The sequence below is a fragment of the Anguilla anguilla genome, chromosome 9 (genome assembly GCF_013347855.1).
Source record: "Anguilla anguilla isolate fAngAng1 chromosome 9, fAngAng1.pri, whole genome shotgun sequence".
Classification (NCBI taxonomy): domain Eukaryota; kingdom Metazoa; phylum Chordata; class Actinopteri; order Anguilliformes; family Anguillidae; genus Anguilla; species Anguilla anguilla.
This window is the reverse complement of record NC_049209.1, coordinates 25,333,987-25,349,399: the sequence shown is the minus strand read 5'-3', so window position 1 is coordinate 25,349,399 and position 15,413 is coordinate 25,333,987. Positions and strand designations below refer to the sequence as shown.

Here is a 15,413-nt window from a genome sequence, read left to right as displayed (position 1 = left end):
CAATGAGTTCACTATCAAACACAGCACAGGGTGAATCAATCAGATTATATATTACATTAAATTGTATAATACATTTGTACAGTTGCAGTTACAGGATGCCTGTATTTGGATTTACTATGGCTCTAATGTCTAAACACAACACAAGTTTTTACTAGACCCAGAAGCAATGCTACCGAAGCCAGCCTTTTCAGTTCCACAGTACATTGCATGTATGTGTCAGGGAAGTAGCTGAGGGAAGTTTTTTTTACTACATTTTTGTTTGTCTGAGGTTGAAATCAAATCATACATCAATCCTTCTCATTGGATCCCTGCACCATTGTCCTCTTAACCCCATGTTGTGACCACTGCAAAAACATGCCCCAGGTTCCATTCCATACTACTCCCTTAATCCCTGTAACAATCACTGTTGGGTAAAGGAACACTTTCATGTGCCTTATCATTGATACAACACTGGACTCTAAAAGTACTACTTGTATTGGGTGAAATTTCTGCTGTGATTTGGCTGTAGAATTAACCGTGCATGAGCATTGTTTCGAAAGTGCATTTTAAAGAGGTTATACATCCTAAAGAAATTGAATATGCTCTGTGTATATTATTGTGAGTATGAATTATGCACCTTCAAAGCTGAAGGAAGAGAAACTGTTTGTTAGGGAGGGAAACACCCATGAAATAACAATAACTCTTTTCCTAAACATAAATAATCCTGTCCTAGTAAGTGTCCTGTGCTTTGCAGACTAATAATGGCCAGATAGATTATCTAATGCTGCCCCCAAGTGGGTATACTGCCAAGATGTCCTGCACATCAACTGGAATCAGGTGAGACAGAAATACAAACATTCCATGTGTATGCACACAAACGTACCATATGTATAAAATAGTTTCACTCAGTGTGACCATTGACTGATTATAGAAAAGAGCCAAGTCATGTATTCTATGGTCTGTCCTTTAATATTTTAATATTTTTAACCTCAGAATGTCTGTCTAAAGGAAGCAACCTAGTAGCTGGCTAATGCTAGCTAGATAACGATTGTCTAATGCTAGCTAGTTAGTGACACTGCAATGAAAAAATATTTTCGCTTAATTATAACATTTTTTTACATATACCTGTGTATTTATGGCTATACCCACCCGGATATCCTACTAAACATTTACAGATTTATTTCTGGGCAAGAAGCCCCCCCACCCCCATCTCTCTTTCACGCTCAAAACAAATGAATTGCTCTGCTTCCCATGGATCTCTTTAATGGATGTACTATTTTCAACAAGGTTACTGTGGCATGAAATTTGAAAGACATGGAATTTGGTTAGGAAGAAAATTAAGGGAGGAGAGGACATCTTCCCCCTGGGGGTGTCTTCCACCATTTTACCCTATATTTTCCCACAGCTTTTTCAGTAATCATACGCATATGTAAGTAAGAATGTGCCTTGCACATAACATCAAATACAATTGGTCACCCAATTTCTGCCATACCACTTTTCAGTAGGTGATACCATGCCCAATTACAAGTCCAACAATGGTTACAGTGTTACAGACAGGTGAGTTTTACAAATATCAGCCTTTAGGAAGATAGTGGAAATAGTGTGTCAATTGTGCTTTACAAAAGCACAATGATATTAATCATTTTAAAAAAGAATGGCTTGGAGTTTATAATCATACAATACATTTCCGAAAGTATGTGGACACCCATTCTAATTAGTGGTTTTGGCTGTTCAGCTATTGCACACCTATTGCAAACAGGTGCATAAAATTAAGCATACAGCCATGCAATATCCTTTGACGAACATTGGCAGTAAAATGGGCCACACTGAAGAGCTCAGTGACTTTCAACATGGCACTGTCATATGATGCCACCTTAACAACAAGTTAGTTTGTCAAATTTCTGCCCTGCTAGAGCTACCCATGTCAATTGAATGTGCTGATATTGTGAAGTGGAAACAGGTAGGAGCAAAAACAGCTCAGCCACGAAGCAGCAGGCCACACAAGAACTCAGACCGCCAAGTGCTGAAGCGTGTAGCGCATAAAAATAATCTGTCCTCAGTTGCAACATTCACCACAGAGTTCCAAACTGCCTCTGGAAACAACGTCAGCACAATAACTGTTTGTCAGGAAGTTCAAGAAATGGGTTTCCATGGCCAAGGAGCGGTATACAAGCCTTAGATTATCATGTGCAATGCCAAGCATCAGCTGAAGTGATGTAAAGCATGCTGCCATTGGAATCTGGAGCAGTGGAAATGCGTTCTCAGGAGTGATGAATCATGCTTCAATATCTGGCAGTCTGATGGACGAATATGGGTTTGCAGAATGCATAGTGCCGACTGTACTGACCTGAATAGTGCTGACTGTAAAACTTGGTGGAGGAGAAATAATGGTCTGGGGCTGTTTTTCGTGGTTTGGGGTATGCCCATTAGTTCCAGTGAAGGGAAATCTTAATGTTACAGCATACAATGACATTCTAGAGAATTGCGCACTTCCACCTTTGTGGCAACAGTTTGGGGAATGTCATTTCCTGTTTCAGCATGACAATGCCTCCATGCAGAAAGAAAGGTCCATAAAGTAATGATTTGCTGAGTTGGTGGGGAAGAAATTGACTGGCCTGCACAGAGCCCCGACCTCTACCCCATCAAACACCTTTTGGATGCTTGGAATGCTGACTGCGAGCCAAGTCTTACACCCAACATCAGTGCCCTGCCTCACTAATGCACTTGTGACTGAATGGAAGCGAATCCCCACAACCATGTTCCAAAATCTACTGGAAAGCCTTCCCAGAACAGTGGAGGCTGTTAAAGCAGCAAAGGGGGGTCAAACTCCCTGCTCACAGGTAGAGCAGCACCTTTGGCCAATCGTAAGCACCATGGCTCCTGTTCATTACCTAATCATTGGGCCTTAAAAAAGCCTTACTCCAAACCTGTAAAGGTGGGGACCTGGGACTTGCTTCTTGATGGTAGTTTTGCCCATTTTGCCCTACCTTGGGCTGTGGCATTTCTTTGTCTCCTCATTTCTTTTTTCTTTTCCTTTTTTAAAGAGTTCGTCTGTTATTTTGGTTCTAGGCTTAATAAAAGGCTATAATCCAATCGCCTCTTGTTGATTCTGTCTATTCACCATGTGGTAGTGGCCAACCCCACTCCTTCCTCACAATACATTTTCTCAAAATATTGTACTCTCATTTGTAGTTTACTATAACATGACACAAATAGCTCTTCCTGTACTAGATTTTTAGAGCACTTTCTCCCTGTAGTATGTGTCAATAACACAGTCAAGTAGATGGTGACAACATTTATTTGAGGTACATGGACAGCTGCCAACAGGCTTCTATATATATGAACAAACTCTTTGTTTTACTCGCAGACAGTAGGGTGGGGTTAGCACACTGGCTTGTCTCGGTACAGCTGCCTGCACATTTAAATGTTTTCATTTAACACTGCACACTGGCTGAATTCAGCTGCAACACAAAAACTGATGATGTAAACCAATGCAATCTCTGGGGAGTGGTACTGCATGCCCCCTTGACTACAGGAATAAGTGCAATATTTCCACTGTTGTCAGCTGAGATTTTAGAAAACATTCTAGTTATGCAAGTCTTTTGGCAGGATAATGCCTCATTCTGCCTCCATTCATGTGCTGGCGTTTTTGGATCTGGCATTCCCAACGCGTTCCCAACGACCGGATGCGTTTTGAGCGCGCTGAACTTGGCTCGAGAATACAACGTAATAGTACATTTTTACCACCAGATGGATATGGACCACCAACACTGCATTCGGCTGCCTGAAGTCACGTAGGGAATTACTGCTGTCAACTCGGTGGAACAACTGAGGATGTAATGAAATTAACTGAGAAGTAATAATAATAAAAATAATAATAATAATAATAATAGTAGTAGTAGTAGTAATTACTGTTGTCGATTCGGTGGACAACTGTGGATGTAATGAAATTAACTGAGAAGTAATAATAATCATAATAAGGACAATGGCAACAACACAAAATTAATAAGTCCGAGCCCCAGTTAAAAGAATTACGAGACACAAGTTTTTTTGACAATAGGGTTTGTTGAGATAATGTAAGACACGTCCGTTTATAGAAATCAGATAATTTCATCTAGGCCTATAGTAACTACACATATTCTGCGTGTGAGTAATTTTTTAGCAACTTTTTTTTTTTACCAGCTGAGTAAATTAACGATAATTTCAAAAGTGTTCCTAGGGTAGCAAGTCAATAAAACGAAGGGGCGGAACTTCCGTGCTCAATAAAGTTGTCTCTAACTAGCCTACTGGAGAAAAATTATTCTTGCCTCTAACAGCGCTCTGGGTAAGACATGGACAAGCAACTTAGCTACGCACGAGACGATGAAACGACACCTTGCGTGCTAGTTAGAAAAATGTTGAGAGTTGAGGTACGTACAGTTTAAATAAATCAATTTTAAGTTTATATGTAGCTGCCTGGCAAACTATTAATCTTAATAGCTATCCTGTGTGACGCTAGTGCCAGTGTCTTCAGAAACGCACATTATATGGAAGAGGCAATACGCTAGCAACAATTTTGTAGTTATTGCTTTAGGTATAGCTCCATGCATTATAAAATTATGCTGGGTAAAATATTTTTTAAATTAATGTGTAGACTTCTCATTGATCCAGCCTATTGAATGTGTCACGTTTTGTTGCTGTGTTGTTGCTTTATCCAGTTATTGATATTTGGTTTCATGCTGTGATAATTTAGTATTCGCCCAATCTTCCACAAAACTATCATACGCCAAAAAATCGAAAGGAAAGTCTACGGAAATTTAAATAAAAAGATTTTAAGTGAATTTAAGGAAACTGACAATGACTATTTAATCTGCTTCAGTGTTTTTGCTCGATCGGTTTATGCATATAATTCCAATTATTTTAATAAAATATATGGCCAGGGTTCGGATGTGAGCGAAGGCAGCCAAAACCGTTTCGTTAGCTTCTACAATTCGAGTACGAGTTGCATGACATTATGTAGATACCATTAGGGTTTTGACGCATGCGACTGAATCATTTCTGGGTTTAAAAAAACAAAACAAAAATAAAAAACAAAGCTCTTTCAAGATAGCAGGTACATTAAAAAAAAACTAAAATAAACAGAAGTGGGCTCATGTTCGGTCTGTTGAGATAAGCTATCCATAAATAATTTGAACTGAGATTTCCAAATAACATGAGCACATAAAGACCATTTCACAACAGCTTCTTCGTCTTTTACCAGTTATTTTAAAACTGCACTGAATGACACTAAAAAGGGACTGTGGACAAAATTGGTGTCTATATTACTATCTATTGAAGGTTGACTAGCTTCTGTGTTCAGAACTGTTGTGAATATTCACTTTGAAAGCTGTTAACAAAAGCCCTATTATTTGAAGCAGAGTATTGAAGAGGCATACTAGTGCGTGTTTATTTTCAATAACAGCATGCTGGTGGACCTTTATTTCCACTAGTTGTCAGTACAGCTGTTTAAGCTCTATGGCGATAGGCTACCTTTTAAGGAAGTTGTCTCTGTGAGCGGATCTTTAGATTGCTTCTCTTTACTCCATAACACTAAGTACAAAGAACAGGTTTATATCAGTTCTCATCACCGTCCTGCAAGTATTCACCAGATTTTTGCCAGATTTCTCTTTTTTTTAAATTAGTTAAAAAGATATGCTGCTGTTGGGTAGTTTCTGCATAGCAACCAGTTGCAGTCTTCTAACGAAGGATGTGAGTATGAACTTGTATCCAGGAGGAAAATAAACCCTCATAAGCAAACAGAACAAAGGGATTTCGTTTGTGGAATAAAATGAACACGGATAAAAAAAGAGGTAGTTTCCAGATAACCAGCGTGACTTTGGACTTTGACCGGGCGTCTCTGGAGTCCTCCTACAAGGCTGCCTTCTCTGACTGCACCAATGAGCCTCCCCAGCAGCCTGCAGGGAATTCACTGACCACTGGGGGGCAGGGTAGTGCACGCTCCACTTCTCCCAACCCTGAGCTGCCCAGTGCTTGTCTGGGGACTGTGGGCAGCAAGAATGTTAAAGAGTCTGTGGGCTCTTTGGCTCCGTCACCATCTTCACCTCCCTTTGGTGCTGGAAACACAGCAGCCGGGTTGGCGGGGGCAGTCGAGGGGAGCTGTGGTGGGCCTGCTCTTTTGGATGTGCCCAGGGCTGGCCTGTACCACCTCAGCTTCAGCCAGCCCTGCAGCCCATTGTCCGTTAGGAAGCAGGTGGACCTGGAGCAGGGCGGGGCGAGCTGCTGGCTGCCCATGTCTTCCCCTCAGTCCCCATCACGGTTCAGAGTGGTCCGGCTGGGACAGGGTCTGGGCGAGCCGTACTGCCGTGGCCGCTGGACCTGCACGGACTTCCTGGAGCGTGATGGGCTGGACAGGGGGGGCCTGCAGAGGGTGATGGAGAGCATGCGGCACGCTCACTCCCTGGACTCCCTGGAGGTGGAGGGGTTTGCTATGCCTGGGGGCGAGGGACCGGTGTTTAGGCCTCTGGTACAGGTCAACGCTCTCAACACAAGGCACATGGTCAGCTTGCCAGGAGCTGTGGGAATTTTGGCACCCGATGTTAAATCCAGTGCCGGCTGTGCTGTAATGCCTGAAGGGGAGGGGACGGGCGATTCTCTAGCAGGACACCCTGCTGTGATTGACTCTCCCTCCCCCTTGCCCATGGATCAGTTTAGAATTATACCTGAGGATCCATCATCCAAGGCCTTCATCTCCCTCATCCCCGGGTTTTCCCTCCAACACCAGCCGGACCCCTTTTCTTTACTGTCAACTTCTAGGCTCCTCCCCTTATCCCAACGGGCTGGCCGAAACCTGCCTTTGCTGCAACTGGACCAGAAAGTCAAGGTGTGTGCACGTCTGTCCCATCTCAGGTCTGTGCCATCCGGATGTATTTGTGTCTCTTCAATGACTGTTGAGTCATTGTAATGTTCTGCTCATTTGCTTATTGTTCTGCTTGTATTCGCGGTGTGAAGACCATGTACACTCCCAAAAATATTCTAATATTTACCACATTAATTCCAACATTTTATCACCACACTGTACTTCATACACAGCCCGACTCCTTGGCCACCCCCCAGAAGCAAGATGGAGGCTTCTACCATGATGTTGGCCCCAATCATGCTCAGTCTACTTTCAGCCTGGCTCAGTCCATGTTTGGAGCTGGGGGGGCTTTTGACCTGGGCAGTGAAAGGTAGGGGGTGGATTTAAAGCTTTTCTGCTAATTACTCAGAGGTTTTATGTATATGTTTGTGGTGGCTTCCAGGAACAATTTGCAGCGGTCACAATGAGTCCTTTTATCTGTGCATTCCAGATGTCATGTGTGGAACTCATCCTGTGTGTTGCCCAAAGTGTTGGCTACATTAACGGCAGAGTGTCAAAACTAGGCCCTTAGCAAACAAGACAGTGTGAAGTTAACCCAGACCAAACAGGTTCAGGCTTATTACTGAACTGCTCTAAATGCAAACATTTCTCAGACCACTGGTTTGTGTGGATATAATTTGTGATTGAAGCATCTGTGGCTTTGACATTCATTTACAGTAATGCAAGAAATGTGGGATTTTGATTCACATTAAAGTGATAAATCCTCACCCTTCTATTTTACCAGAGTGGCTGTAGTTGTGCATAACACCACGTTAAGATCTTCCAGGAAAGGACATTCAATTCGTAAAAACGTGCATGCTGTAAGAGACTATTTTAACATAAACAAAAAGGGATGATAGACATAATACAAACCGAAACATCCTAGCACACCCTCTGTAAAGATGTTTTGATTGCAGAGATTCACCGTTAAAAAAAACAGTATCGCATTTCTATGGTGTGGTCAGCACACCCCCCCACCCCCATAGTGGTGGGCGGTGTCCCCCCCCCCCCCCCCCCCCGCTAGATTGTATTTTTGTCTCCCCTGGAGGTGTGAGATGTCTGAAGTTCACATCAGTGAGCACAGTCACAGATAGGGAGCAAATTTCTCAACAATGGAATGTTCGCCCTGTGGAGCACAAACACACTCATGACTCAGAGACAGCAAGGGGGCCATTTCACCGTTTCATTTGATTCCAGGAGTGTTTGCTTGCAGAGCAGTTATCTATACAGTTCTACAGATGTTTGTACTTTTACTGAAAACATTGAGTGTTGCTGACAATGTATGATAAACAGAGATTCACCCATAATTGTGTAACAGGAGAATAAATGTTCTGTATACCTTACATTATCCTGAAAAATTTCAAAACAGCTAATCGGGCCTACACATATTTAATTGTGTAGTACAAAGCATATAAATATAGTGCGTACAGTGCTGATACAAAAGTAAACATATTAAATACATAATAAAAAAATCACTTGATTTAGTGGCAGTATGGGAGCATGAGCTTTGCTCAAGATTATTGGTAGAATTTAGCTGTAGTCTATAGTGCTACACTGATATGGTTTAAAGTGCAAATAGTACAGTGAAACAGTATGCAAGATTATTACCCCTTTTGTGAAGGTCTTGTGTTTTTAATTTAATTGACAACATTTGAGTACACAATGTCAAGAAACCCTTGTTCAGCCGGACTGTAACCAGACCAACATTTACCTAGGTTATCAGAAGCACAGGTCACATGATGTACATGGTTACCATTGAAACCACTACACTAATATCAAAATGTAATGTTCAGTATACTTATTTTTTTCTAGGAATTATTTTATTTATTTTAATGTTCAAATTGATTTTTGGGTAAACTAACTTGATACTGGGATAAACAGGAAATCAAGGTTTTAAAAAAAATGTGTTCTGTATTCTGAAAATGCGGTTATATCGATCATAACATTCAATTTGTATCTGTTTTGATTAGCAAAAACTGCTAAGACCTGTAATATCCTCCTGAGTGCACAATCAGCTGGGAAAGAAATACATAGCTTGCATTAAAACTTATTCTAAGTACTAAACTGGCACAAAATATGCTCTGCTAGATCTTGACACCTACAACAATGCCAATGACTGGCAGTGACGAGCCTGTTTCAAATTGCATGTGTTTTGGGTTTGTCTGTGAGCATGTAAACAAAGGGAGCACTTTAATCAGATTAAAGCTGTACATTTGGTCAGCCCCAGGGATAAATGATTTTGTGATCTGATGCTGGAAATACCTGTACAAGAATCAGCTACCTCATTACCTCATCATATAATAATTAGCAAGCTAACCAACTTACAGTTTAACTATCCGAAATATAAGCTGCCACTATATCGCTACCGTAGTGTTCAATCTTACACTGTTACAAAATATTACTAATGTGAGTATCTGTATAAATATGAACAAAGAGATTAATGCTGTTCTCTTGCATTCGGTAAAATTTCTAGCTAACGTTAGCTAGCAAGGACTGATAGCTTGCCAAAGTCATGCAATCCAGTTCATAACCACAACATTAGATCTGGCTTGAATAGGTTAAGCTTCAGATGATTATTCATCCTCCGGGCAGAGAGCTCTGAATCGAAGGCAAATAATAATATGCAAAGTGAATCTGCAAGGGAAAGGTTTTGAGGGAGAAGCTACGGTTGGTTGTGTAACCTGTACAGCCTGTGTAAATGAACTGTCTGTAAATGGCAGGCTACACCTGTGTAATGCAATTTAAAGTTGCCTCATCCTTGTAAGGGTACATCTTTTAACAACTGTTGAGCAGTTATCTGTAGACCTTTGACTGAAGCCAAGGGATTCATGCATAGGTGGTGTCAGTGGTGGAGGAGTAACTGATTACCTGTCTTGTTTTCCCTTTCCTTGAGGTTGTGCAATGGGAGACAATGAGCATACCATTTTTAGTGCGCCCCATTTCATAGGGCCATGCTACAGCAAAATACAGAGTTTTACTTATGCTAAGGTGCTTTTATGAAGGAGTGATGGTGAAAAATAATTTCAAGCTGTACATTTTGTTAGTGGGAAAGGACTGATGTATTTATATTTCCCATGGTTCGATCTAAAGGTGCCCCAATAGTCCAGCTATCCCACTGGCTTTTATTTCATTATATGATGATATTTCAGTATTTTTAAAAATATATTGGTACGGAAATTACACGTTTGGCTAAAACTATTATTTATTTATTTTTATTTTTTTTGGCTGAAGGAATAAAATAACCGCTTAGCATTTGTCGGTGAGGCATTGACATTTAACAGTAGGCACATGAACACTGTGTGTGATGGGCTTGTCTGTTTAAGCCATGCTGGTTTCTTGTGTGTTTTGTGTTTGTTGCAGTGGCTCTAGTAAAAGCATGATGGCAATTGACAACAAAATCGAGCAGGCCATGGTAAGATTGTCCCATGCCTCTTTCATTCGTTGTGTCTGTCCCATTCCCATGTTATATGTACTGCTGTCCTCTGTCTGCCTGTGACTTAAACCATTGCTCTCGTGCATGAGCGTGTGTGTGTGTGTGTGCGTGCGTGTGTGCGTGCGTGCGTGCGTGCGTGCGTGCGTGCGTGCGTGTGTGTGTTCACTGCCACACTCAGGTCTGTTTTGCTCAGGTCTGTGGGGCGACATAGCTCAGGAGGTAAGACCGATTGTCTGGCAGTCGGAGGGTTGCCGGTTCAAACCCCGCCCTGGGCGTGTCGGTGTCCTTGAGCAAGATACCTAACCCCTAACTGCTCTGGCGAATGAGAGGCATCAATTGTAAAGCGCTTTGGATAAAAGCGCTATATAAATGCAGTCAATTTACCATTTACCATCCTTTCATACAGACTGTAATGGCATTATTAAACAGAATGTGTGCCAAGTGTCCTTTCTGAAAATATTTTTATCCTGGAAATAAGGTGTTCTTGAAAAGTAATGGGTAATTCTGAATTTGAAAAACAAGTACATTATCCAAATTGCATGGGAAAGTAGCCCAATTTCATGTTCATTTGATCATTGTGATAATGGTTATTATATTGTAGCTGTTTCTTGCTACATTATGCTGGTCTGTTGCATTTGCGTTGCAGGACTTGGTGAAGACCCATCTGATGCTTGCGGTGAGAGAGGAAGTGGATCTGCTACGAGAGCAGATCGCTGACCTTACAGAGAGGAACTCACAACTAGAGAGAGAGAACTACATCTTGCGTACCATGAGAGAGAGAGACTGAGTGGGAGAACTACATCCTACGCACCATGATAGAGAGAGACTGAGAGGGAGAACTGCATCCTGCCCACCATGAGAGAAAGAGAGGAGAAAGAGATAGAGCGAACTACAGTGTATGAGAGATGGAGAGAGAACAGAAAGGTATAACATTTTATAGACCCCGAGAGAAAGGGATAACTACATTATACCAGCCATGTGAGGAAGGGACTGAAAGTGAAGGAAAACACATTAAACACATCCTAACAGAAAGGGAAATTTCATCCTACCATCCCATTGAATGGGTATAACAAATTTTACGACCCTAAGACACAGGGATAAACCTACATCACACAGACCAGGAGGGAATAAGGATTGAAAGAAGTTGGGAGAAATATATCCTATAGACCCTAATCCTACCATTCATACTTTTGTGGAAATTCAGCCAAATACACAATTGGGTCCACAGGCTGTCTGTCAAGATGAATTTTCATGTTCCCGTCTCCAAGAAATGTAATCTTCCAAGAAATTTGCGGAATGGGATTTAAATGCCGTCCAGCCTGCGTTTTAATGCCAGCGTGTAAAAAGTGGAGCACTGTGGCAGTTATCTACTTTCCTTCAGATTCTTCTGTCGTTTGTCATTAGTAACACACAGCAGATTTTCCACAAAAGTGTGGCCATTCGGGGCACCTGTTCAGCTGGGAGGGGATCTGGGGGAGATAGCATGAACCTCCGCGCGCATTACGCTCTCCCAGTGAAACTCCTCGCTGTCAGGTAAAAAGAAGCGGCTGGCGACTCCACATGTATCGGAGGAGGCATGTGGTAGTCTACACCCTCCCCAGACCAACAGAGGATAGCGCATCGACCAGGACCGTGATACACACGGGGAATTGGTATAACGACTAAATTGGGGAGAAAATGGCAAAAAAAAAAAAAACTTTCTTAAAAAACAAAACAAAAGTGTGGACATAACGTAAGAGAGGAGGGAGGGAAGAGAAACACTGTTTTGCAGTCTCAGACAGAGAACTGAGAAAGATAGAGCTATGCTATGGAGTCTGGATACGATGAGAAGGAATGGGGACTGCAATAGCAGATCTTTATGTAGCTGTGAAGCAGGGGTGGGGAAGGAGGGCTGTATCTGTTTCTGGATTTCATGCCAACTTCTGCCTAGTTATATAATGACCCAACCTTTTATGTAATCTCGTGATCTAGCTGAATTTTTTGATAAGCATGTGAATCACACTGTTCTTGCATCTATATACAAAACAATTTACTGTGCTTGCATCAATGAGTCAGCATCATTATGTACAGTGAATTAGCTAATTGAGCCAGGGTGATTGGTGGAAACACACTCCTGCGTACACACCAGTTCCCGCTATTGGGAGTTCCCCACCAGGCGTGCAAACTAGTAAAACTATTTGCATCTATCTGTATTCAGACAGAAACCCAGAATTAAATGTGCATTTCTCAAGTAAACAGGCTTTTCCTGTTGTTTACACAACTTGCATTGTGTTCTACACACTCTTCCAGTTTCTGTCCGAATGAAGATACAGATGGAACAGTGGAACAGTTGCAGATACCGCTCCTCCCCTATTCCCCACCATTGCTGTAAGGGTGAGAATTGTTCACAGGGCTGTTGGGACTTGGACTTTTTAAAGCATTTGGCAAGGATGCTGACTGTTTATGACTTAGGCAAGTGAAAGGTAAAAAGTGAAGGCAGGATGAATAGGGATAGAGGGATTGAGTGAGAAAGAAAAAAGATAAAGGGACACTGTTTATTTGACATCAGTCATTCTTCTGTCCATTCACCTGCTGTGCCTTCTTCACTCACGTGAACCTCATACATGTTTATTAATATGTGCAATATAAATGTCAATATATAATAATATTATTGTGAAGACTGATATTAGTCACTATTATGATGATGTTTACAATATCATGTTTGAAATGTAACTGCACGCTGGTGCAGATGTACTTTTCTGTTGATTTTTTTTTGTTTCTGCTTTAATAATATAAAGGCTTGTTTTGAATCGTGTCTTTTATTGCGTATTTGATTTATTTCCCCTCAATTTACAAAGTTCTATATTCCCTTGCCTTCCCTTCATTGAACATAAAAGAAGTTAAACTTCTAATACAGGTAAATAATGGCTCTGTAAAGCTATATGTAGGAATTGGTAATATTACGCAATCATCTATAACTGGCTTTATGGAGCCTGTATTTTCATTCTTTAGGACATTTTCTGAGAAACAACCCTGTGGGCTAACTGTCAGCAGCTGTGCATTACCAGTCTTTCCAGAATATATGTAGGTTGCATAATTGTAAATCAGACATTCAGTACATTTTTTTTTTCTTTTTTTTTGCATTTGGTCCAGACTGCTGGGTGAGACACCAGTGCCCTCTAGTGGGATAGACCTCTACAGCACTCATGTCTGGTCTGGACTCTCGGCTGGGGTGCTGCACCTCTGGTCCTGGAGAGCCACAGGCTCAGCTGGGTTTTGTTCTCCCATTAAACCCAACACCCAGATCAGACCCAAGTGAGCAGCTGAAGTAAGTTAACTGTGTAATCAACTGCACTAACTGATTAATTTAGTGCAGAGTAACAAAGGAAACCAGGAGAGCCTGTGGCTCTCCAGGACCAGGGTTGTAGACTCCAACTCTAGAATGACCCTCCTTCATCTCTTGACTTACATGTAATGCAAAAGATTTCGGACTGTGGCACAATTCTTTGTTTTTGTGCCGTAAATAAACATTAGATTTGAGTTCTGTTAGTAAAATGCCATAAATGGGGGCACATAAATTAAAATTAGTGAAAGGTAAATTCCATACAGATATTAGGAAGAATTTTTTGTATGGAATAACCTGCCAGGTCACGTAGTAGAGGCAGAAACTGAACTCTCAAATGTGGACTTGTCTTTGTAATGAGGGATTTATGCACTGCAGTCCTACTATAATATACCTGTCTATGTAGCTGTTGACGGTCTGTACTTGCTGACACAGGCTGATCATGTGTTGCATTGACATTTTCAGTCCCCTGAGGAAGAGTTGCTCTTCTATTTTCCTTACATATCCTTACATATTCAGGAGCATCACGGTCATCGAATGTGCGCTTTCGACCACAATTTACTGATTTACAATTTACTGATGTCTTTCCCATAGATCTAAATGCAGATGTCGCTTTAGTCGCTATAATGAACCCTCTTTCAAAGTCATTTAGATATTTTCCTCTTGCCATCTTGATCCAAAATCGAGGTCAGCTGGGCTTGCTCAGCATTTTTATACATGATACAGAGCATGATAGGAAGTTATTTGCTTTATTGCATCATGCAGTACACCATACATCATATATATATATATATATATATATATATATATATATATAGCAATGTTATAAATCAGAGCCACGGCAGTCATTGTTGTCGCACATTATGTAACTACATTTGGGTCGTCATTCTGTCCTGTGAAGGGAGGCTAGTCTTTCTTTTAGACATTGAGGAATGAGAATCAAGCTGCTTGACCTTAATATTAATCATAAAAGACAAAATGCACAACTCAATATTTGAGATACTAGTTCTGAGCATGGAGGTTCTGAGTTGTCTTGAACGCAGCAGTAATACTGACAAGAAACACTTGGGGACAGTAAAGTTACACCTATTCCATGTTGGGTGCCACTTCTTGATCCCGCTTTTAATTTTATTTGAGAGAATGTGTTTGCGTAACTATGATACAATCAGTTATAAAAATGTTTATTAATCTTTATTATTAATACAAATTCAGTATCAGGAGTATGTTATATAAAAGTTCACGGTTTTATTAAAATCACTGAGGTCCTTCCTTGATTTTAATTAGTGTGTGCCTCGTGTGTTGGAATTTGTTGTTAAATTTCTCCTCCATTTTGTTTATTGTTCACATTGAGCGACCAAGAAGGAAGCAACATTACCTGTATTTAGTTTGGCAGCAAGCTTACCTCACACAGAGATGGTAGTGATAAACACTGGTAGTGATAAATTGGCTACATTATCTTCATTAACTTTTTGGATGATATGAAAGTGTCCACCAGGGGGCTCTAACCTCCTGGTATTCCACAACTGGAAGGCTAATGAGACTGTGGTGGCTTCTAGAGGGCTAGCCTCACTTGGCAGCCATTTCCTAGACTTGTGACACGTATGGCAATATGTCTAATGACAGCTGTGCTGAAACACCAGGGAATGTATGCATTGAGGTCATGCAATCTGAAGCCATGAATGACTGACCTGCATCATGACATAGAATATGTTTATCATTAAGTTTTTACTGGACCATGACTAGCTGTAAATGAGAGAGAAGTGGGTAACATGCAGCACTTTTCCCTGCAGTAAAGGATTTTTTGT

The 15,413-nt window shown here is 41.2% G+C and overlaps 1 protein-coding gene across 2 annotated transcripts; it reads left to right on the top strand.

Annotated features, from left to right (window-relative positions):
- Positions 1-4,265: 4,265 nt before the first annotated feature.
- LOC118235199 (TSC22 domain family protein 2-like) lies at positions 4,266-11,851 on the top strand. Of its 2 annotated transcripts, XM_035432335.1 has the most exons (4): positions 4,269-6,838; positions 7,048-7,184; positions 10,214-10,265; positions 10,933-11,851. In XM_035432335.1, exons 1-4 carry the CDS (start codon positions 5,786-5,788, stop codon positions 11,071-11,073), a joined length of 1,383 nt encoding a protein of 460 aa, XP_035288226.1. In that variant the 5' UTR covers positions 4,269-5,785; the 3' UTR covers positions 11,074-11,851. The 2 variants fall into 2 exon arrangements, with proteins under 2 accessions (XP_035288227.1, XP_035288226.1); XM_035432336.1 differs by lacking the exon at positions 10,214-10,265 and having other exon boundaries at positions 4,266-6,838; positions 10,933-11,074.
- Positions 11,852-15,413: the final 3,562 nt, after the last annotated feature.